General features: G+C 48.3%; 2 protein-coding genes across 2 annotated transcripts in view; both read right to left on the bottom strand.

Moving 5' to 3' along the window:
* SYNGR3 (synaptogyrin 3) overlaps positions 1 to 1,259 on the bottom strand; it is a 40,567-nt gene extending 39,308 nt beyond the window's left edge. Inside the window, exon 1 of the mRNA XM_040440074.1 lies at positions 962 to 1,259. Within this exon, the coding sequence (XP_040296008.1) occupies positions 962 to 1,060 (99 nt within the window). The 5' untranslated portion in view covers positions 1,061 to 1,259. The remainder of the gene's footprint in view (positions 1 to 961) is intronic.
* An 18,757-nt stretch (positions 1,260 to 20,016) lies between these two features.
* On the bottom strand, positions 20,017 to 23,363 carry GFER (growth factor, augmenter of liver regeneration). Its single transcript, XM_040440655.1, has 3 exons — positions 23,007 to 23,363; positions 22,075 to 22,277; positions 20,017 to 21,084 (listed from the first exon to the last, which is right to left on the bottom strand). The coding sequence occupies exons 1-3, from the start codon at positions 23,208 to 23,210 to the stop codon at positions 20,922 to 20,924; spliced, it is 570 nt and encodes a 189-aa protein (XP_040296589.1). The 5' UTR covers positions 23,211 to 23,363; the 3' UTR covers positions 20,017 to 20,921.
* Between the last annotated feature and the right edge of the window lie 908 nt (positions 23,364 to 24,271).

Below are 24,271 nucleotides of genomic sequence, written 5' to 3'. Positions count from 1 at the left end.
GCATAATATAAGCCTATCTATATAATATAATGATATAAGAATGGTCTTAGTATATAATGGTATAATATTAGCATTTCCTTCGTATATAATGGTATAATATAAGTATGATCTTAGTATATAATGTAAGCATGCCCTTAGTATATACTCGTATAATATTAGCATCTCCTTACCATCTAACGTAAGTATGCCCTTAGTATATAAGCATGTCCTTACCATATAATGGTATGATATATACACATGCTCTTTGTACTGTATATAATGGTATAATATGTTATTAGTATAGAACGGTATAATATAAGCATGCCTTTAGTATGTAATATAATCATGTTCTCAGTGTATAATGGTATAATATCAGTATATAATATATGCATATCTTTAGTATATGACAGAATAAGCATGTCCTTAGTGCAGTATGTAATGGTATAATACAGGATGGATATAACATAGGCATGCCTTTAGTATATGACGGTATAATATAATACCATGTATCCCTATCCACTTGCTATATTCAGCCTCCCCACCAGCCAGTGCATGCTCAGCTTTGATCATACATTTATATTCACAGCCCGTACCACGCAGCACAGGTGAATGGGGGGGCACAAGGTGAATGGGGTGACTCCGGCACCCTGGTTATAGCGCCCTCATTAGACACCTATGGGGAGGACCACCGCCTCTGGACAGATGTTGCCACCAGTATCATGCAGACTATGCCATAGCTGTTTTGCATGGCAGACAGGAGTGTCTATTGTCTGTGCACTGCTAATAGGTGGCCATCACAATGGACCTCACCAGCCCAGGGTGCTTGATATAGGGGTGTCTATAGCACCCTATTATAATGCTACCATACTGGGGGGGGGCAGAGATTCATGGTATCATCCTATAGATCAGCTGATTGCATTGCTGCCACTGTCTGCTGTACATTAGGTCCATGCATGGCTGACAATGAGTGGTCCTCACTTACCCAGGATGCTATCCTCAGGATGGTCTGGGGTTGCTTCAGGAATTCTATAGGATCAAAGCCTGCTCCTGCTCTGCCAGCTCCAAATGAAGCTCCTTCCATGTCTGCAGAGTCACTGCTCAGCACCTGCTTCCTCTCCTGGTCCTCTAGCCCCTGCAGGTTGGTATGCAGCCCCCCTGCCCTTGGTAGGATCCCTCTGCCTGTCTGCCTGTCAGTCAGTCCTTCCTTCACCCTCCCCTCCTCTCTCTCCCTCTTGCAGACCCTTCCTCTTCTTTGCACCCAGTCTCTCTCCCTATGCTCTAGCAGTCTGTGCCTATGGTGCTGTGTGTGTACTACATCCTCATCTGTGGCACCTCCTCCCCCCTCCCTTCTCTCTCCCCTGCCATATATTTCATTCTCCTCCTCCCTTCCTCATCATCTTCTTTTTTTTCCTTATCATCCTCCACACAGTTCCTCTCCTTATCTCCCCCTTCACACCATCATCATCCCTCCTACTGTACCCAATCATTTGCAAATGCCACCTTCACACTGGCATCAATAGGTTAAGGTGGCACCAAGGTAGATGAGCCACTGCCTTAGCCACTGCTGGGTGTATTAAATGAGCACTGTAGGGTAAGGGTACTTTCACGCTTGCGTTTTTCTTTTCTGGCATAGAGTTCCGTCACAGGGGCTCAATACTGATCAGTTTTATCCCCATGCATGCTGAATGGAGAGCAATCCGTTCAGGATGCATCAGGATGTCTTCAGTTCAGTCTTTTTGACTGATCAGGACAGAGATAAAACCGCAGCATGCTACGGTTTTATCTCCGGCGAAAAAAAACTGAAGACTTGCCTGAATGACGGATCCGGCATTTTTCCCCATAGGAATGTATTAGTGCCGGATTGCAGGATCCGTCCTTCCGGTTTGCGCATGCGCAGACCGGTAAAAATTTGAAAAAAGGTACAAGACGGATCCGTCTGTCCGCATGACAAATGTCACAAATGCTTTCAGTCACATCCAGATCGGCGGATCCGGCGGGCACTTCCGACGACGGAACTGCTTGCCGGATCACACTGCCGCAAGTGTGAAAATAGCCTAAGGATACCACTGTGATCACAATGTTTCAATTTCCGCTAGTGTTACAATGTTTCAATTTCTAGTAGTGTTACAATGTTACAATTCCTACAATCCACTTAAGCAGATATTTTCCTACTACGTAAATTTTGTTCCAATGGGAAAATTGTTTTAATCGATCAATAGTCAGTGACTAAGGACATGTTTAGATGGAACAGATTTCCATTGGTCAGAATAAATCATTTCTACCCCATAGACTCATCTGTAATCAATAGGGCTCCTTGCCATTGGTCGCACGGACTAAATTATTTTAAAGGGGTTGTCTCATCGGAGACATTGGTGACATATTGCTAGGATATGCCACCAATGTCAGATAAGTGCGGGTCCCACCTTGCATCTCTAGAACGAGAACGAACTGCGTACACACGGCTACCCTCCATTTATTTCTATGGGAATCCGGAATATTTCCGGCAGTCCCACAGAGGTCAATGGAGGGTGCTTTCGTTCACTATGGAAGCCCCTTTCTAGTGATAGGTGTGGGTCCCAGAGGTGGGACCCGCACCTATCTCACATTGGTGCCATAGCCTAACGCAGGGGTCAGCAACCTTTGGCACTCCAGCTGCTGTGAAACTACAACTCCCAGCATGCAAACATGCTCTGCTATTCTTATAACTCCCATAGAAGTGAATGAAGCATTCTGGGAGTTGTAGTTTCTGAACAGCTGGCGTGCCGGAGGTGGCTGATCCCTGGCCTAACGATATGCCACCAATATCTCAGATGTCACAGCCCCTTTAACGTATATATTTGTTCCAATAATTTGGAACCTGATAGTCTGTAATTTCTGTGACACTGCTTTTACATAGGTTTTTCATGTTGTTTTTCTGCACTTTTGAGGTTTTTTTTTTAATTTTGCAGGGTTTCTTAGCAAAATAAACACAAGCTTCAGATGTTAGCTGTAGGTCTATAGTTTATGTTTATTAGGTGATCTTTTTTGTGTTTGGCTTCTTTAAAAAAAAACGCAGCACGTTGTAGCTCTTGATGCCTTTTCAGGCGTTTTCTCAACACCTTCTCTATAGGAGATGGTCACCATGAAAAAAAAAATGCTAGTAGTAAGATACCCTGTGTGCCAAAAAATGCCACAAAAATACAGCAAAAAGAAAAACATTTTTTTCCACATTTGTTTTATTTTACAAAATTCCACCATAACATCTTATCATAATAACACAATTATAACCCAACCACCGACCCACCACTTGGAGGAAGAGAAAGAGAGGAGACAGCAAATAAAATATATAAAAAACGGAAGTGTCAGAAAAACAGAGTTCCCTATAACTTTTTTCTGAGGCCCTATTATCGGGGAGTTAGTTATACTCTCATATTTATACATCTGCTTAGATAACTCGAGCCATGCTTGATAAGGTTGTCCTTTCGATGACATCCCCTTCCTAGCGGTTAATAATCACATAAGAAAAAAAATGAAAACCTATTACCCCAACTATTACCGGGGAATGTAAAGAGGTTGCTAAATAAGCAGAAAAAGACATCTAGTTCCAATTTAAGTCCCATTTAAAGGGGTTATCCGAACCCTGAAATGCCCCGCCACCCCCATATGCCCGGGCCCCTCACACACAATGTACTTACCTGGCTCCCCGGCACCCGCACCGCTCCTGGTCCCCACACGGCCGCTGCTGCTTCTCCCCGTGCGCGGATGAAAGCTTCCGGTGTCGGGGGGGAGGGGGACAGCCAAAGGCATGCAGTGATGGGGACGAGCCTCCCTAGCATCGGGGGTGATGCCAGGGAGGCTCGTCCTCGCCTGCTATTGGCTGCTCCCCCCCAACAACAGATGTTTTCATGATGGCACGGGGAGAAGCAGCGGCAGCCAACCAGGGACCAGGAGTGGCGCAAGGAGCAGGATGCCAGGTAAGTACATTGTGTGTGAGGGCCCCATATGGGGGAGGGCATTTTAGGGGTCGGATAACCCCTGTGACACAGTGAGGGGTGGTGTCTGGCAAGGAAGGTATTTTCCTCCCAGCATGTGAGGCTGGGCTGGAGGTTAAATACCGGACCGGATTTTAAGTGCCGGTCCGGGTTTTGGCAGCACCTGGTTGTCCTTAAATAGGCAGCTGGGCTCAGCAGAGATGTCTCTGTTTTTGGGATCTAGGGCTTTGTGCCGTGCTGGAGGGCTGAGAGCCGCACGCTGGGGAAACAGGCCCCCTAAAGCCTGCTGGGGACTACTGGGGGCATAACTGCCAGCAAGGTGACTTGTGTTATATTAACTTTCCATTGTGTGTGAATTAACACCAAGACTGCAAAGTTACGTGATGTTTTGTGCAATTGCCTCAAGTGTGAATTAACACTGAAGTTTTTTGCGTTAAGAACTTGTATGCTGCCTCTGGACTGCGCCCGCTTACCCTATCTACCAGAGCAGAACCCCACACCCCTTTAACCTTCTAAATTGATAAAACTCCCGGTTTCCACAACCGCCTACAATACTACTCGGACACAGCCAAAACATACCCAACCCACACAGTTATTTTTGGAACTTCCAAACAGTGATGGTCAGTTTGCAATGTTCGCCAGCGAACACATGCAGGCTGCCATCTTGACTCACCCGTCCAGTGGTGATGCACAGGTAAGCCCTTACCTGTGCCTGAGCCGGGAGCCGGTCTGAAATCAAATGCTGTCACCGGGAGCAGGCAGTTCCAAGAACAGCCGCCGGGGGCCTTCATCGGGCTGTTCTCGGAACTGCCTGCTCCCGGTGACCGCATTTGATTTCAGACCGGCTCCCGGGACAGGTAAGGGCTTACCTGTGCATCGCCGGACGGGTGAGTCAAGATGGCAGCCCGCATGTGTTTGCTGGCGAACACTGCGAACAGACCATAACTGCTCCCAAAGTGATGGATAGAGGGTGACTTCACTTCAGGGGACCCGCAGTGATATGCTATCAAAGTCTGAGATGAGAATACCCCTTTAAACCTTTAGAATGCAGAGATTTATCTCCCAATTGAGGATTATACCGACTATAAGGCCAGGACTACACGATGACATTTGTCGCGCAACAAAAAGGGTGCAACTACCCCGCGATATTCATGTCGCGCCAATATTGCACAACATATTTTGTAATGATAGTAAATGGCGTTGCACGGCAACATGCAACAAGCTGCAACTGTCGTTAAATTGGATTTTTGTGCGACTGTTGTGTTGCAGTTGCAGCATGTTGCCTGTTGCATGTTGCAGTGCAACACCATTGACTATCATTTCAAAAAATGTCGTCTGATATTGGTGAGACATGAATGTCGCAGTGTAGTTGCACCCTTTGTGTCGCACGACTTATTGTTGCGTAACAAATGTCATCATGTATCCCGAGCCTAAAGGGGAAACAGAGAAATTGTTTCTAGTTTTATGCTACATTTGACAAACATTTGGAATAATGCATTTTCCCCTATACTCTCCCGGCTGTAATTGAGCATGTTTTCATTCTGGTGTTTTTACAGCCTCAAAAAAAAGTTTGTGCAATTTTGGGTGCTCAGGGATCCTTAAAGGGTTTTTACCGAGATTTTAATACTGATGACCTATCCTCTGTGAGTGCTGTGGCCTACTCCGTGCTCACCAGGCACAGGGCCAGGCTCGGACTGGCCCACCGGGGAGGCGGGGGGATTTCTCGGTAGGCCCCCGGTCTCCTGCGCCAGAGATAAGATGGAGGAGTAATTATTTCTCCTTTTTCAGGAGAGATAATTATTGTAGCCACTAGGTGGCAGTATCGCACAGTGATCAGCCTCCTACTGGTGTAAATTGTACAGGAGGCCCTGCAGTGTCTTCTAGACTTCTGGGGCTGCTGGCAGTGAAGGAGGAGAGAACATATCTGGCCATCCTCCTGCCCTCCCTGCTGTCAGGAAACTGTGGCTGCTGGAGAGAAGGACTCCTGTGCGGTGCTAGGCTGATTTCTCAGGTGTGTGACAGTAGTGAGCTGTAGGAGACTGTAAGGGGGAAATAGGGGATTTGCTTATAGCAGACTCAGATCTGTGTATGTGTGCTGCTCTCTGCAGAGTTCAGAGTGGCATTGTGAGGACTCTGCCCTAGGTTCTCCCCAATGGCTCTGCTATAGGTGCACCTGCATAAGTGCCCCAGCTCCAGATGCCCACCCAATGCCCCCACTCTAAAAGCACCCCTAATATTGAACCTTCTCCAGTTGCCCCCCTAATAACCCTGCAGATGCTCCAGGATCACCACTATTACCCTGACTCAGGCAACACCTAATGCCTCTGCTTTAGGGGAGCCCCCATAAGTGCCCCAGCTCCAGATGCCCCCACTCTAACTGCACCGCTAATATTGCCTCTTCTCCAGTTACCCCTGCTCCAGGATCCCCACTATTACCCTGCCTCAGGTGACCCTAATGCCTCTGTTTCAGTTATGACCCTCTGTTTGTGCCCTTTGCTCTCGTTGCTCCTCTAGCGCCTTTGCTTGGGCTTTGTTAAAGGTTATGACCTGCAAAGGGGGTTGGACTTATGCCTGAAAAATTCTGCACAGTGCGTCACATTCTCCAGTATTGACACGTATGGTTTACATGGCGGCAGTGATGATATTCCATATTTACAGGCATCACTGCTGCCATGTAAAGAGATACTGGTGGTGGAGTGGTGGAGCATTTAAAGGGGTTGTCCAGGTTTTCAAGTTATCCTCTCCACACCATAGGGCATAACTATATGATTAGTGGGGTCCGATTCGGCGACCCCCACTGATCCCATAGAAATTAATGGGAGCATGGGCCGTGCATGGGAGCAGCGCTTGGTGGTGGACGGACTCTGGGAAATCCAGGGTCCTCCAGCCACAGTGATCCCTGCTTCGTTCTTGTTGTAGGTGCGGGTCCCAGTGGTAGGACCCGCACCTATCAGACAATGGGGGCATATCCTAGCCATATGCCCCCATTGTCTGAGATGGGAATTTAATACAAGGCACTTACTAATGTAGTGTTATTGTCCATATTGCCTCCTTTCCATCACATTATACACAGCACGTATCCGTGGTTACGACCACCCTGCAATCCAGCAGTGGTGGCCGTACTTACACACTATAGGGAAAGGCTGGAAGTACGCATAGGCCAACACCTTTACCTATAGTGTGCAAGCACGGCCACCGCTGCTGGATTACACGATGGTAATAACCACGGATACGTGCTGTGTATAATGCGATGGAAAGCAGCCAATATGGACAATCACAATACATTAGTAAGTGCCTTGTATTAACTTTCTCTACATAATAAATGCCACTTGTTGAGGTCAGGCCGCCCCTTTATGTCTGCTACACTAGGTTAGGCAAAAAATGTCTTGGTGCGTACATTGCGTGTTTCCTATGTGTGATGGGAACTGCATGTGTCTTGTTTCTGACTGACTTAAGAGCAGGATATCCATATATGTGTAAGGCTACTTTCACACTTGCGGTAGCAGGGTCCGGCAGGATATTCCAGTGGGGGAACAGCCTGCCAGATCCGTGCTTACGCTAGCCCACTGTGCCGTGAACATGCCGAGAGGCGGACGGACAAAAACTACAGCGGACTTCCGGCGGAACGGTGGGCTAGCGTTAGCACAGGTGCGGCAGGCTGTTCCCCCGCCAGAACATCATGCCGGACCCTGCTACTGCAAGTGTGAAAGTAGCCTAAATCCTGCCACATGTATGTTTGTGCATTGTGCTGTGAATGTCGGCCATCATACTCCATCTGTAATATTCCTGTTATCACTGTAAGGGCTCATGAACACGACCGTTGGATGCTTTGCAGTCTGCAAATTGCGGATCCGTAAAACATAGATATCGGGTGTGTGCATTCCACATTATGCGGAACAGAACAGCCTCTGATAGAACAGTCCTATCCTTGTCTGTGATGTGGACAGTAATAGGACAGGTTCTATCATTTTGCAGAACGGCCATGCGGACATACAGACATGGAATGCACACCGAGTCATTTCCTTTTTTTGCAGCCCCATTGAAGTGAATGGTTTCACATACAGGCCACAAAAAAAATAATAATGATACGGACACGGAAAAAAAATATAAGTTTGTGTGCAGGAGCCCTAAGGTGGGCCCCCAGAATCAGTTACACTGGTGGGCCCTAGGTACCCCAGTCCGACACTGCACAGGGCCGTACATTGTATAGCGGCTGTGCTTGGTATTGCAGCTCAGCTCCATTCACCGCTATTGGGCTGTGCTGTGCCTCGGCCATGTGATCGATGAATGTGTCGTCATATGGCCTAGGGAAAGCAGCGAGAAGGCCGTGGCGGTACTGTGAGCACCACTGCTCATCAACGGGGGTCCCGGGTGTCAGACCCCCACCGATCAGAAACTGATGACCTATCCAGAATCAATAATAGTCCTTGTGCTGGACATGAGGCAGAGCTCGACAGCAAAGCCTGGACAGCTGCCATATTTTACATGTCAGACCACAAGCACAGCTAATAGTTAGATTTTTGGTGAGCCCGCTCAGTGGTAGCGCCCTTGCTTAAAGGGTATGTATACTTTTACAACCAGTTAGGGAAACTTTGAAAATACAGTAGTTACATAATAAATACAGTTGAAAATAGCCTTAATTAAAAATCTCCTACCGTTTTGTGTATGCAGCTCCTATGCAGACCTGAGTTTCTCTGTGGCTACAGACTACAAATAAACCCTGTGTAAGGCCTCATGCACACAAAGGTATTTTCTTTCCGTGACCGTATGCAATGGGTCCGCACAAAAAAAACACAAAAGTTACTCCGTGTGCATTCCGTATGTCCGTGCCGCAAAAAAAATAGAACCTGTCCTATTATTGTCTGCATAACGGACAAGGACAGAACTGTTCTATCAGGGGCCGGCTGTTCCGTTCTGCAAAATATGGAATGCACACGGACGTCATCTGTATTTTTTGCGGATCCGTGTTTTGCGGACCGCAAAATACATACGGTCGTGTGCATGAGGCCTAAATCTGATCCCGCGCTTGTGTCACTGGTACTCCACTCCCCACTTCTTGCTAACCTACAGTAAAGAGGGGCATCAAAAAATGCAAAGTTGCCCCAACAGGTGGGTAGTTCGGTAGGGTAAAGTCTAGAGCAATGATGCCCAAACTGCGGCCCTTCAGCTGTTGCAAAACTACAACTTCCATCGTGCCCGGACAGCCTACAGCTATCGGGGAATGCTGGGAGTTGTAGTTTTGCAACAGCTGGAGGGCCGCAGGTTGGGCATCCCTGGTCTAGAGGATGGGAAGACGGAGCAGTTGGTATTTTCCTGCACTTTTCTCACTTTCCCGGGTCCTTTCTGCTCTGTTTGCTTCTCCTCTGCTTAATGATGATTTTTCCCCGGGCTCTGTATTATAATATTATTGCCACTTATATATTATAATTAGTGCAGGACAGGACAGGCGTGATCTGTAAGGCAAGGCCAGGAAAATCCCAGGTTCCAGCAACTAATTAAGAAACTGGGACGGGAGCGCTAATTTTACTCTTCAGCATTCTGTTTCCATCTAGTTTTCACAATTATTAGCAGCTCATATCCATACATTGATCCCTGGCCGCAATAGATCAAACCCAAAGACATCATTTTGGTGGAGGGCGGGATACAGAATATGCTTTCAATTAAAGGGGTTGTCCCACCATAACCTATCCACGACTTAGATGACGCGCTCAACATGGACTGCGGCACCTAAGGGATTAAATTCAATCGCAACCCGACCATTACAGCGGGGGTGCCAGCTCTATGATGCAGCTGACAACCGCAAGCGATGGTGCGGCCACAGCTCTGGATACTGCTCCATCTCTGCGCAGTCATAGTACAGCGCTGTGCATTAGTGGTACGCCACAGAGCAGGAAGGGGTTAAAAGGGTCCTCTAACCATGAGATGATCCCAGATGCCCACCAGCAATCAGATGTGATCTTTGTGGGGAAATCTGGCAGTAAGTGTTTAGTTTCCCTGCAGCGCCACCACAGGAGAAATTAGGTATTACACAGTGTCCATTCATATGATGGGATGTGTGTATGATGCAGGACAAGGACAGGTCCTCCAGAGCGAGAGACACTCTTTATAGCCGCTTTCCACTCCGGATAATGGATGAAGGCCCTGAATAAGAGACACCACATAGAGTTTAATGGATAAGACAGATCGGGGGGTCACGGCTGATTTTTAGCGATACGACCGGCCTCAGACAGACATGTGGGCATCAGGAAGGGTCACATTAGGATACAGTAGAGGGTTGGTGGGATATCTACAGCCGCTTAGGCAGACACTGGAAGTAAAAGCATCTGTTGTGTGTCACAGGGGGCATTAGAGGTGTCTGATCTATTGCCTCGAAGCCACAGCATGATGTGTAACAGCATTACCCAGGAGCCAGGTTTATCTTCATGCAGCCGCGGTGACTCACCTCCTCTGATCAGGAGAAGACTTCCTGGAGATCCTGTGCTTTATGACGAGCAACGTCTCCCCTGGAGATCAATGGCGGTTTCTAATGCCGCACTTCTAAATTGGCGCTGACACTTCCATATTATATGTTTACGGCCTGTCATATAGAGGGCGGCACGAGATGCAATAAATATACTCAAGAGTCCCATAGAGGCATTGTACGGCAGACATTGTGTATTAAGGGGGTCGTTCTTCAGACAACATACATTAAAAAAAATAAAAAATCTATTCATGAAGCAGGAGGATCAGGATGAACAATGCTATGGGACCATCATCCCTGCTGCAGAAAGGCATGGAAGTGATGGAGATTACAACAAAACATGAACTTTAAGGGTACATGCCCACGTTCAGGATTCATGTGCGGAGCATCCGCACTGAAATCCGCAGGTGTTCGCAGGCAAATCTGTGCGGTCAATCCGCATCAATTGGTGCAGATTTGCATGCGGATTTGCGTGCGGTCTCGGTGCGGATTTTACTAAGTGAATGAAGAAAATCCGGTCAGGAAAAATAAAATAAATTGACCTGCTGCGGATTTTAAAATCCGCTCCGCAGGTCAAAATCCGCGCGGAAAGAATCCGCATCGTGTGCACTGAGAATTTCAAATTCTCATAGAATACAATGTACATGACCTACAGTGCGGATTTTCCGCAGGCAAATCCGCACGCAATCCTGATCGTGTGCATTTAGCCTAAGGGGCACGACAAAGTGAAAGCTTCCCTGAGCCCCGCCCCAGTGCACCAGAGTTTTTCTTAGAGTGTACCTTTAAGGCCTCATGCACACGACCGTTCCGTTTTTTGCGGTCCGCAAACCGCGGATCCACAAAAAACTGAAGCCGCCTGTGTGCCTTCCGCAATTTGCGGAATGGAACGGGCGGCCCATTGTAGAAATGCCTATTCTTGTCCGCAAAACGAATAGGACATGCTATATTTTTTTTGCGGGGCCACAGAACGGAGCAAAGGATGCGGACAGCACATGGAGTGCTGTCCGCATCTTTTGCGGCCCCATTGAAATGAATGGGTCCGCACCCCAGCCGCAAAAACTGTTTATATATAAAATTCTCTCTGCCTGCAGCCACCACTGGGGGGAGCTCAGGTGCTGACTGCAAGCTGCTGACTCATTGAACTTGTGAGAGAAGGATTTATGATTTTATGAATATATAATGAGAATATTCTGTAGTACACATTTCTGTCCACTAGATGGCTGCAAACCATATGTATGAGAAGGTCAATGAGGGAGGGGGAAGAGGGGATTCTGAAACCACTCCTATCAGGTTAAGGAGCCAATAGCCTCTTCTTAAGGAACACCCCTTTTGTGATGTCATGTCTGCTATTTAAGTGAATGTACTGTGAATAAAAGGCTCTCTCGCCTGCCCTCTTCTACCATGGCTAAAGGAGGATGAGAAGATGCTTTCATGAAACCACCTAGTGTCTGGTCTCATTATAAAGCAGTATGCTGTACACATACTTATTCTTCTAATTGATTTGGCACCATACAAAGAAGAAGGAGAGTCGCATGAATTGCGACGACAAACTCAATAACACTATAGAGTGCAGTGAGCTCCCTCTAGTGGTGGCTTCAGGTAGCGAGAATGATATAATGCACTTTATGCAGGAGATTTGGAGCTCTGTATCAGAACGATATAAAGATATTACATAAAAATGAAATGGTCTTCAACAGTGGACGTCCAGCTACCTGTGTAAACCTTTTTGGGATCTGCAAATATGGTCTGTTTTTTCTTGCAAGCAGTTCCTCTTTTGCAGAGCCAGTATATCAGTCGTTTTATTTCCTCTTTTTAGATAACAATAGCTGCGTTTTGGTCAAAATCTATTTCCTGTTCGCAGTTATGAACACAAGAGAATGCACTGCACAAAATATTACAATGACATTCATGTATTCAGAGTCTGATAATCCAGAAAGCCTTATAATCCAAGGGCATCCAGTGGAATGGACAGAGCTATGTATATGATTGGAGAAAAGTATGCTACTATGCCTGTGTAATAGTAATGGAGGCTGACAGAAGCCATGTAGGGTATGGGCTCTGAGGACGACAAAGGATAGTGACCCCCGACTCATCAACGCCTGCTGGATTGCAACCATGGCTGGATTATCAGGTCACTTTCCAGCATGCCAGATTACCAAGATTTCTGGAGCAGATGACGATGATTCACATGCGTTTCCAGTAAAACCAGTATTATACAATATGAAATCTGTCTGGTGATGATGGTGGTTATGGCTTTGTGACAAGACAAATGTGAAAGTAAAAATCCTGCTGGGACTCATCCAGAATAAACAAGCGCCCATGTACCCGGATCCTTTATAACACTACCTGATATTACAGTGATTAAAGTCCCTTCCAGTAGAACTGCGCGAGGTCTGGGGGCACACAGCAGTGTAAACTATGGGGGCACACGGCTGTGTAAACTATGGGTGCACACGGCAGTGTAAACTATGGGGGCACACGGCAGTGTAAACTATGGGGGCACACGGCAGTGTAAACTATGGGGTCACACGGCAGTGTAAACTATGGGGGCACACAGCAGTGTAAACTATGGGGGCACACGGCAGTGTAAACTATGGGGGCACACGGCAGTGTAAACTATGGGGGCACACGGCAGTGTAAACTATGGGGGCACACAGCAGTGTAAACTATGGGGTCACAGCAGTGTAAACTATGGGGGCACACAGCAGTGTAAACTATGGGGGCACACGGCAGTGTAAACTATGGGGGCACACGGCAGTGTAAACTATGGGGGCACACGGCAGTGTAAACTATGGGGGCACACGGCAGTGTAAACTATGGGGGCACACGGCAGTGTAAACTATGGGGGCACACGGCAGTGTAAACTATGGGGGCACACGGCAGTGTAAACTATGGGGTCACACGGCAGTGTAAACTATGGGGTCACACGGCAGTGTAAACTATGGGGTCACAGCAGTGTAAACTATGGGGTCACACAGCAGTGTAAACTATGGGGGCACACGGCAGTGTAAACTATGGGGTCACACGGCAGTGTAAACTATGGGGGCACACGGCAGTGTAAACTATGGGGGCACACGGCAGTGTAAACTATGGGGGCACACGGCAGTGTAAACTATGGGGTCACACAGCAGTGTAAACTATGGGGGCACACGGCAGTGTAAACTATGGGGGCACACAGCAGTGTAAACTATGGGGGCACACAGCTGTGTAAACTATGGGGTCACACGGCAGTGTAAACTATGGGGTCACACGGCAGTGTAAACTATGGGGTCACACGGCAGTGTAAACTATGGGGTCACACGGCAGTGTAAACTATGGGGGCACACGGCAGTGTAAACTATGGGGGCACACGGCAGTGTAAACTATGGGGGCACACGGCAGTGTAAACTATGGTGGCACTCAGCAGTGTAAACTATGGGAACATGCAAAGGTGTAAATGATGGCGGCACGCAGCAGCAAAAACTATGGGGTCATGTAACAGTGTAAACTATGGTGACACACCAGTGTAAGCTATGGGAACATGCAACTGTGTAAATCATGGTGGCACACAGTAGTGTAAATTATGGCAGCCCACGACAATGTGAGGTATGGACCACACACCAGTGTAAACCAGGGGTCAGCAACCTCAACAGTTGTGAAACCACAACTTCCAGCTCCATTCACTTCTATGGGAACTTTGAGATCATCCGCACAGGTGTGCATGCTGGGAGTCATAGTTTCATCACAGCTGGAGTGCCGAACTTTGTGCTGATCCCTGGTGTAAACTATAGGGGATATGCATCAGTGTAAACTATGGGGGGTACGCATGAGTGTAAACTATGGGGGGTATGCATCAGTGTAAACTATAGGGGGTACACATCAGTGTAAACTATGAGGGGTACGCATCAGTGTAAACTATGGGGGGTACGCATGAGTGTAAACTATGGGGGGTACGCATGAGTGTAAACTATGGGGGGTATGCATCAGTGTAAACTATAGGGGGTACACATCAGTGTAAACTATGAGGGGTACGCATCAGTGTAAACTATGGGGGCACAAAGCAGTGGTAGGATTCAAAAAAAAATGTTGCGTACCTCTTATGTGTTAAAACATAAGGGGTTAAATAAGAATGAATAATGTATGCCCCCTAGTAGAGGCTTGTATAGATTTCGGTGCACATGTAGATGTTTTCCTATCATTTATAGTTGCTATTTTCCCACCACAGGCCAAACATAAGACAGGGAAGATCTAACGGCAGATCACACAACTGCTGTCCCTGGGGTGTCATCTGCTGCTGCCACCTGCTGTCTGACACAGCACAACAAATCATACTGAACATTCACGGAAAAGATTAATATATGAAATATATAACACATATGTCCTCTACAGTCTGACAACTTTATAATGACCACATGTAGTAACAATAGCAATACTTCAAATTCACTACCACAGTATTCATCAGTATACAGACAAGGAGAGTCTACATAAACAGTTCTGTCAGTAAGACATGACTTACCCTGTACTGTATTGTACTCCAGAGCTGCACTCACTATTCTGCTGGTGCAGTCACTGTGTACATACATTACATTACTTATCCTGTACTGATCCTGAGTTACATCCTGTATTATACTCCAGAGCTGCACTCACTATTCTGCTGGTGCAGTCACTGTGTACATACATTACATTACTTATCCTGTACTGATCCTGAGTTACATCCTGTATTATACTCCAGAGCTGCACTCACTATTCTGCTGGTGCAGTCACTGTGTACATACATTACTTATCCTGTACTGATCCTCAGTTACATCCTGTATTATACTCCAGAGCTGCACTCACTATTCTGCTGGTGCAGTCACTGTGTACATACATTACATTACTTATCCTGTACTGATCCTGAGTTACATCCTGTATTATACTCCAGAGCTGCACTCACTATTCTGCTGGTGCAGTCACTGTGTACATACATTACTTATCCTGTACTGATCCTGAGTTACATCCTGTATTATACTCCAGAGCTGCACTCACTATTCTGCTGGTGCAGTCACTGTGTACATACATTACATTACTTATCCTGTACTGATCCTGAGTTACATCCTGTATTACACTCCAGAGCTGCACTCACTATTCTGCTGGTGCAGTCACTGTGTACATACATTACATTACTTATCCTGTACTGATCCTGAGTTACATCCTGTATTATACTCCAGAGCTGCACTCACTATTCTGCTGGTGAAGTCACTGTGTACAGACATTACATTACTTATCCTGTACTGATCCTGAGTTACATCCTGTATTATACTCCAGAGCTGCACTCACTATTCTGCTGGTGCAGTCACTGTGTACATACATTACTTATCCTGTACTGATCCTGAGTTACATCCTGTATTATACTCCAGAGCTGCACTCACTATTCTACTGGTGCAGTCACTGTGTACATACATTACATTACTTATCCTGAGTTACATCCTGTATTATACTCCAGAGCTGCACTCACTATTCTGCTGGTTTCTAGTTTTTGACCATCCACACAAGATTTATAGAAATATGATTTTTATCATCTGTATCGTGCGGTGTTTGTGCAGATATCGCTTTCTACCGTCTGTCTACGCTGTGTAGATGAGCGCTCTCTATTATCAGCCATGTCAGTTTAGAGAGAGACCGTGAAATAGAAGATCCTAGAGACCTCCCGATGTAGTCACTGTCAGATCCGGTGCCTTGGTGACAGGACACGGGGGCGCTGCGGATTCGGCGGCGGTTCAGTGATGACGCTGATGTGACGGAGAGGGGAAGAGAGAAGCCAGGATCGCACGCTGGGAGGCAGACCCGTTACCATGTCACCCATCTCAGCTCCTCACACTGGAGACGCGGTTGCTATGGGAGACCTGGAGCCACCGACACGACGTGTCAAAGGGACGTGAGCAGTCAGATGTGATAAATGGTGGACTCCGCATTCCTACAGCGACACGGCTGCAGAAACCAAGATTTATCTCTGACCGGAACGTGTTCTTCGAGGGGAACCGATTCCTGACGAAATCTGCCGAGTGATGCAGCAATATAACCCTGTATGATCAGGAGCCTGGGAAAGCTGGGTAATACCTTCCTGGAAGTTGTCATGGCGGCCATATTGGTGGTCACCCAACTTTCCCAGAAACAGATATAAACCATGTCAGGAAAACCATTCAGTACAGTACGGTATTAACCTGTTCATGGCCGTGCTCCCTACATGTATGGCGTGAGCTAGGGGGCTTTAAACCCACAGCACGGGTATAAAGCTCCTGAGATCTAGTGCGCCAGGTCGAGGTCCCGGCTCTCAGAGACGGCCAGGGGCCCCGAGCAGCAGCGACCTCCCTATCTATATAGCCGTGCTTCACCTGAATAAAACGCTGCTTTTCTTTTGTTGATCCAAGGCTGCATTTCTGAGTTATGGCACGTTTTTCCAATATGCAGATTAGGCCTTTGGTGCAATGAGGGCATCACCATTGCTCTTGTTGCATCCAAGCACCTGCCCCTTTCTATGGCCTGCCCATCCCTCGCTGCGGCCCTGTCAATCAAAGCAGAGAGGGCGTGGCTTGAATGGGACAAGGCCATGTGACCGATGAAAGTGACATCACTGTATTGCTGAGGCCTCTTCAAGGGAGACGGACCCCCACCAATAAAATACATACGCCAGGGATCGATCTGGTCCAATACAATCCACATGAGGCCTAAGAACAGGGACCCCTGCAGTTTTACTAGTAGTCCTATCTCAATAGATGGGGGTCCCACACTGGTCTTGAGAATGGGGCCACATCTCGTGCCCCCTGTGAATGGAGAGGTGGTGCTCGTGCGGCTCTCTCCATTCACTTCTATGGGAGCCTGTCTAGAAGTGAATGGAGGACATACGCGGTTGCCCCTCCATTCACAGCGCCCCCCAGAGTAGGGTTCCGCACCTACAGATAACGCTGTGCATGTCTATGGCCAGAGTACCCCTTTACCTTCCTGATATTTGTGAAGTTGCAATTAGCAGAAGATAATGAATTGATCCCAGATTTTATTAAGTTGCGTCACGTTTCCATAAAACAAAGTATCAAACACGCGCACCAGGTAGCAGCACATGAAAATAGATCATTGCAAATGGCGGCACTCGTAGAAAATATGGCAGGAGTGGAGAATACAGATCATATATACAGCTATATGTGCTTATATCAGTAGAGCTGAGGGAAAGGCACGAGCAGCAAATCCAGTGAAATTATGTGTATGACTGAGACCTCATGCCGTTGTCCAGCTGAACCCGTATTGTGGCCCACGAGCAGCGGGTCCGCAATATGCGGGCACCGGCTGTGTGCTCACCGCATCACGGATGTGGACCCATTCACTTGAATAGGTCCGCAATCCAGAAGGTCCGGTGCGGAACGGAGGCACGGAACCTCCACGTAGATTCCCTCCGCATTGCAAAAAATCCTTTTTTTTTGTGGTGCAGACGGATCACGAACCTATTCGCGTTAAACTGAAACAGAAACTGCGCAAATGTTGCCCGTGCTTTCGGGAACTGCAAACTGCAGTCCCCAATGCACGGAACGGCTGTGCGCATGAGGCCTAACGTTTGGGTAATGCTCATCTTATGGCAGTATTTAAAGGGGTATTCCCATCTTAAAAAGTGATGGCGAGCCAACCAGCTGTGCAGAGATGTGGACTGGGGGCCTCATCACTTTATATGATGGGGAATATCCCATGATCAGTGGCTCCAGCGTGGAATCACTGCCTGAACACCAGCTCTGCTCCTCCCCCATGCTTTACACTGCAGCTATCCTCATTCAGACTGGCTGTTGTGTACAAACATCATCACGAGCTCACCAAGAAGAGAAAGATTATCAACTACAAGCATCAAAACCACCAGGAAGGAAACTACATTGGATACAGAGATATAGCAGAGTCAGTCGGGCGCAGTCGCTGCATTGAAGGCCTGAACACACAGCCACCGCGGCAGCGGCCATCTTGGCCGTACATTCCCAGTGTAGGCCCAGTCTTCGTGCTGCTGAATACAAGATGACCCGTTTCTTCAGTATTCATCTATAGACCGGGTTTGCAATGAATAGAGTCTTGCTTGGTCGCCTTACTCTTTTAATCCTCAATTCAAAACCCAATTTTGCCTTGAGCTGAAGCCCTGCATGACATGAGGCAGACTGGCTGCATGGTCCATATAGATAAGACTGGTTGTCAGGCAGAGTATCCCTAGCAACTGGACTGTCAGACAAGACCCATAGGCTTAAAGAGGCTCTGACACCAGGAAGAAGAGAAGAGGCTCGGGAGCGTGTAGTGCACCAGGCCCTACCTTAGGGGGCAGTATTAGGCCTCATTCAGACAACTGTAGCATGGTGCGTTTCACCGCCCGTACTGGGTTCAGTTCACATTGCATTTCTCATGTAGGTCTGAAGGGTCAAAACATGCGCTGGCGCGGGTTTGCTTATGTCTTTATCCTTTTCTTCTTTACCTTGCAAAGATGTGTGCTGAACTCAATGTTTTTGCCAATTTGTGGGCGTATACACCGAAAAAACAAGATGTGAACTGAGCCTTGAAGGGGTCTTCTAGCAGTAAAATATAGATAACTTATCAATCTCGGACCAGTGGAGGTTCAAAACCTGAAACCCCCCCACTGATCAGCTGTTTAAAGAGGCCGCGGAGCTCCGGTAAATACTGCGGCCTCCTCACAGCTTACCTAGAACAGCGCCACACATTGTATAGTGACTGTGCTTGGTACTGCAGCTCAGGCCCATTCACTTAAACAGGAGTGATGTACATGACATCATTGGCCTAGGAAAAGTTGATTGGCGGTAGTGCCAGGATATTGATGACTTATCCTGAGGATAGGACATCAATATTCTAGTCCACACTACACAGGTCTAATGACCATTACACGTTACAGCATATTAGATCTCTACGACGCTGTCAGAGGGGTATTCTGGTTATGTGATATTGATGACCTACCCTATTTCAGATCGGTGGCGGTCCGACTCTTGGCACTCCTGCCGGTCAGCTAGCTGAAGACGCTGCTGTGCTAGCGCCAGAGCTTCATTCACTTCAATGGTAACCTGCATGCCGTCTACATTGTAGCGGTGGTGCAGCAATTACAGCTTCCTCTCCCGTTGAACAGAATGAACGGCTGTAATTACATTCTACCGCCACTACACCGTAGACGGTGTGCAGGTAAATACCGAAGAGGACGCACCTCTCACACTAGCACCGCAGCCCTTACAGCTGATCAGTGGGGGGGGGAGGGGGGGGGGGGTGCAGAGCGTTAGACCTTCACCACTCTTAAAGTGATGACCTATCCTGAGGGCAAATCATCAGTTTCATAGTTTCATGAAACTGGAACACCCCTTTAACTTGAGTCAGCCCGGAATTTGCAGCGCCAATACTGACACTAAGATGCGCGCTTCTCGTCTTAGGCCTCTTTCACACAAGCGTGACGGATTAGCTCCGGATGCGTTCAGTGAAACTCGCACCATTTTGCAAGCAAGTTCAGTCAGTTTTGTCTGCGATTGCATGCAGTTGTTTCCGCGGGTGCTATACGTTCAGTGCGGGTGCTATACGTTCACGTCACGCATTGAACCCGCGCGGAAAACTCGCTCGTGTGAAAGGGGCCTTAATCAGAAAACGTATTCATATGATGAAGTGGGGGGTGAGGTGGCCCTCCGTTACCCCGACACATGTGCACTGGGGGTGAGGTTACCACTTAAAAATATAAGGGAGATATGTATCAAAACCGACGCAAACGATGTCTATAGCAACTAATTAGGGGTCACTAAAAAAATTAGGAAAAAAATCTGGAATTTACACTTGGTCATTTATAAAAAATGGCGGCGGTTCAGACTCCCGTGGACATGCTTCTATGATAATCAAATGACAGAAATTTGGGCAACTAACAATCTGCATGACCTCACCTCCGGAGCATGTACATGGATTTCCGCAAGCCTCATTCAGATGTCTGGGACAGTCAGCAAAATTGACCGTAATGGGATCTGCCCTGGTGGCCAGGAGCATTGCATTCTTAGTGCCACCTGTGGCGGACCTGACACGGCTGAAATGTGTCAGTGGTCACATGATTTACTGCAAATAACTCAGTGGCTTTGCAGGCAACACAGCTGTTTTCTGGAAGAAAAAAAAATCACGCAGCCACTAAACCAATTCATAAACCGCGGCGCCTCGTGTCATGTATGTAGGGGAAATAGCAATGTCCACCGCCTGCAATGGAAAAACGATCATCTGTCTCGGACGGCCGACCGCTTACCAAAGTGATTTTCTGGCGCATGGAGAAGTCACTCTATGACATTTCCACTCAGTAGTATAGAGGGTATAATGATCGTCATCGGGGTGAATATTTAGGAATAAGCCCCCGTGTGTGCGGCCGTCACAAGCAGATTGAGAAAACACAAAGAAATATCGAATAATCTGAACCTTCCCGATGTAAAATGGAATCCCACGTCCACGTCGTCTTACAAATTCCACCAAAAGTATGAAAATAGACAAAAACAAAGAAGGAGGTAAGCAGCGCGTCAGTCACAGGACCCGTCCTTCCAGCCGTCTCGCCATCGCTCATCCACTTTGGAGCAGTCAAATTCATCCTTGCCCAGCTTCCTATTGACGTCATTGTGTAGCCTGCACATCCACTGTGACAGGTTGTGTCCGCTACTGGTGTCCGGCTGCGCGTGCGAGAGCCTGCAAACACGGAAAAAAAGAGACATTCAGCAATCGAAGGGCTGGTGACGGAATCTAGATCGTCAGGCAGAAAATCCACAGTGCAATACAGCAAGTCACGGCATGGAACCTTAAAGGGGCTGTACAGCTAGGGCTAATCACCCATGTTATAGGGTTATTCCAGTTTTATGAAATTCATGACCTATCCTCAATATCTGATCAGTGGGGGTCCGACTATCAGCTGTTTGAAGAGCAGTCGGCGCACAGGATGACACTGCGCGTCATCACAGAGGTGCGGTGTAATTACAAGTGCTTGTTCTAGCTGCAAGCGAGAGACCGCGTGCAGTGTAATCCTGAAGAGGAGGTAGTGCTTGGCGTCGGACCCCCACCGATCAGATATTGATGACCTATCCTGAGGCATTTTACACGTCTGGCGCTTGGCTGTTTTCTGCAGGTGAAATTCTTCAGCAATTCTGAACCAAAATCCACACGACTCGGAGGCGATTTGCTGCTGTGGATTCTGGGGGAAATTTCCCAGTGACTACAATGGGCAGAGCTGTCTCCCTCTGTATGTAGCCTTCTCGGGGAGTCCGGGGACCCCGCTTCTTCAAACAGGCGGGGATCTCGATGGGGGACCCCAAGGATAGCAGAAAAATCCCATTGAGATTTATAATCAGTATGAACGAGGACACTGCTCTGTAGAGGAGTCCTCAGGGACTAAGAAGGGACCATGCATGAGATGTGAACTTGAAGGAGATGTCCAGAATGAGGAAAAACATGGCTGCTTTCCTCTAACTCAGCGCCGCGCCCGTCCATGGGTTGTGTCTGGTACTGCAGATCCGCTGAGTTGGGCTAGGCTGCAATACCACACACAAGGTGTGGACCAGCGTGGCGTTATTTTAAGAAGAAAAATACCATGTCCTGTACAACCCCTTTAATGGCCTTTATAATAGCTGAGGGCCGTAAGCCACCGGAGGGCCCGCTCAGCGAGAGGCAGGGGACGGCACCCACCTGTCTCTCAGATCCTCCGCACATTCTTCGCAGGGATAAAACTTGGAGAAGATATTAATGAAGCTTTTCATTTCTAGCTGCTGTTTGTTGGAGGGGAGGTCGGGGTAATAGGCCGCCATGGTGTGCAGGAAGGACCAGGTACTGCGGCCAAGCGCTTCTCGATCTAGTGGACACTCAGCGGGGCGCTCCTTATCCTCAACTTCCTGGAAGGAAAGAATGCAAGTCAGCAAGAAAATTGTTAAACGGCAGGGCCCGGGATACGGTCGCCCCTTCCCCTCGGGACGCGGCAGGGCCCGGGATACGGTCGCCCCTTCCCCTCGGGACGCGGCAGGGCCCGGGATACGGTCGCCCCTTCCCCTCGGGACGCGGCAGGGCCCGGGATACGGTCGCCCCTTCCCCTCGGGACGCGGCAGGGCCCGGGATACGGTCGCCCCTTCCCCTCGGGACGCGGCAGGGCCCGGGATACGGTCGCCCCTTCCCCTCGGGACGCGGCAGGGCCCGGGATACGGTCGCCCCTTCCCCTCGGGACGCGGCAGGGCCCGGGATACGGTCGCCCCTTCCCCTCGGGACGCGGCAGGGCCCGGGATACGGTCGCCCCTTCCCCTCGGGACGCGGCAGGGCCCGGGATACGGTCGCCCCTTCCCCTCGGGACGCGGCAGGGCCCGGGATACGGTCGCCCCTTCCCCTCGGGACGCGGCAGGGCCCGGGATACGGTCGCCCCTTCCCCTCAGGACCCGGAATATGCTCGACCCCTTCAGGACCCGGCAGGTTATGGTCTGTAGAGGCCAATTTAAAGCGTTTTCAATAGCAACCAATCAGATCGCTGCTTCCATTTTCTAGCCTCCCTGTCACAGCTGCATTCTGACTGGTTGCTATGGGTGACGCCAAACCAGCTTCCCGTCACCCCTCGCCGTCCTCGGGTCACCCCTCACCTCGGAGGCCGGGCTCTGTCTCCTCTGTTCCCTCATCCAGCTCTTGAAGTCCATACACGCCCGGCACGGCTTTTTGGGCTTTGCCTCTCCCTCCTTGCCGCCCCCATCCTGCTTCACCCCCGGGATAGCGAACGGGAACCCGCTGAGAGGATTGGAAGGCTGCCGGTCACTGGGCGCCGCCATGTTGCCAAGAGAGCAAAGCATGCCGGGAGCTCACACTGACAGGCGGAGGACTGTTAACCCGTGTCTGACCAGGCCGCGGTGGGAGCCCCTGTAGACGGCCTCTGCTCTCTAGAGGGGGCGGGACTGTTGGGACTTGTAGTTCCACAGATGTAATATCTATAGGGTCAGGCCTCTGTTAGTTGGTAGACATTGAAAAGGCTTCTAATCCTCTGCTCTACGTAATGATACAGGATGACCAGCAGAGGGCGCTCACTGATCACTCCATTGCTTCTTTAACCCCTTAGTGGTGCCTTTCAGCCTCCAGGACACAAATGGTGGAATTTTTCTGAAGTGTAAAATGCGACAATTTTCTTAATCTTTTTGACGTGATAAAAATTTGCTGCAATGATGGGGAAAAAAACACCAAAACGATGGCATCAGAAATAAAAAATTCCACCCAGGATTTTTAGGGCACCATGTAATGGAGTAGCAGAGCGCAAAAAAAACAACAAACATGCGATTTTTGAAGTAATTATAAAAATGAGGGTCATCAGTATCAGATGGGTGGGGGTCCTACTGTTGGCGGTGGCACCGATCCACTTTGGGAAGTGGCTGTGCCCGGCAGTGCAGCTCATAGCAGATAGATTGGGCTGGATTCTCAAGCGTTCCTTTAACCCCTTCAGGATTGGGTCATTTTCCGTTTTTTTCATATTCGTTTTTTACTCCCAGCCTGCCCAGGGCCATAACATTTTTATTTTTCCATTCCCATAGCCGCAGGAGAAGTAGTATTTTCTGATGGCACCATTTACAGTTGCATAGAACGTAGTGGGAAGCGGGAAAATAATTTCAAATGGGGTGGAATTATAAAAAAAAAAACACAATTCCTCCACAGTTTTACGGGTTTTGTTTATATGCCGTTCCCTGTGCAGTAAAACCGACCCCTTACCTTCATTCTCTGGGTCAGTACGATTACAACGCTACCACGTATGGATAGTTTTTCATGCGTTTTAATACTGGGGGGGAAAAAATAAAAACTTTGGAAAAAACTATTTTTTTTTCTGTGCATCTCCATTAGGCTTGAGGGAATCGAGCTTTATAGATCC

Source organism: Bufo bufo, chromosome 7, assembly GCF_905171765.1.
Source record: "Bufo bufo chromosome 7, aBufBuf1.1, whole genome shotgun sequence".
NCBI classification, from domain to species: Eukaryota; Metazoa; Chordata; class Amphibia; order Anura; family Bufonidae; genus Bufo; species Bufo bufo.
Note: the sequence above shows the minus strand (reverse complement) of the source record. Positions and strands in the feature narration are given on the sequence as shown.

Coding starts and splice junctions, on each gene's coding strand:
- GFER (XM_040440655.1), bottom strand. CDS start 23,210: ATGCTTTGCTCTCTTGGCAACATGGCGGCGCCCAGTGACCGGCAGCCT. Junction 22,278..23,006: donor GACAGAGCCCGGCCTCCGAG/GTGAGGGGTGAC, acceptor CTTTCCTTCCAG/GAAGTTGAGGATAAGGAGCG. Junction 21,085..22,074: donor GCGGAGGATCTGAGAGACAG/GTGGGTGCCGTC, acceptor CCGTGTTTGCAG/GCTCTCGCACGCGCAGCCGG.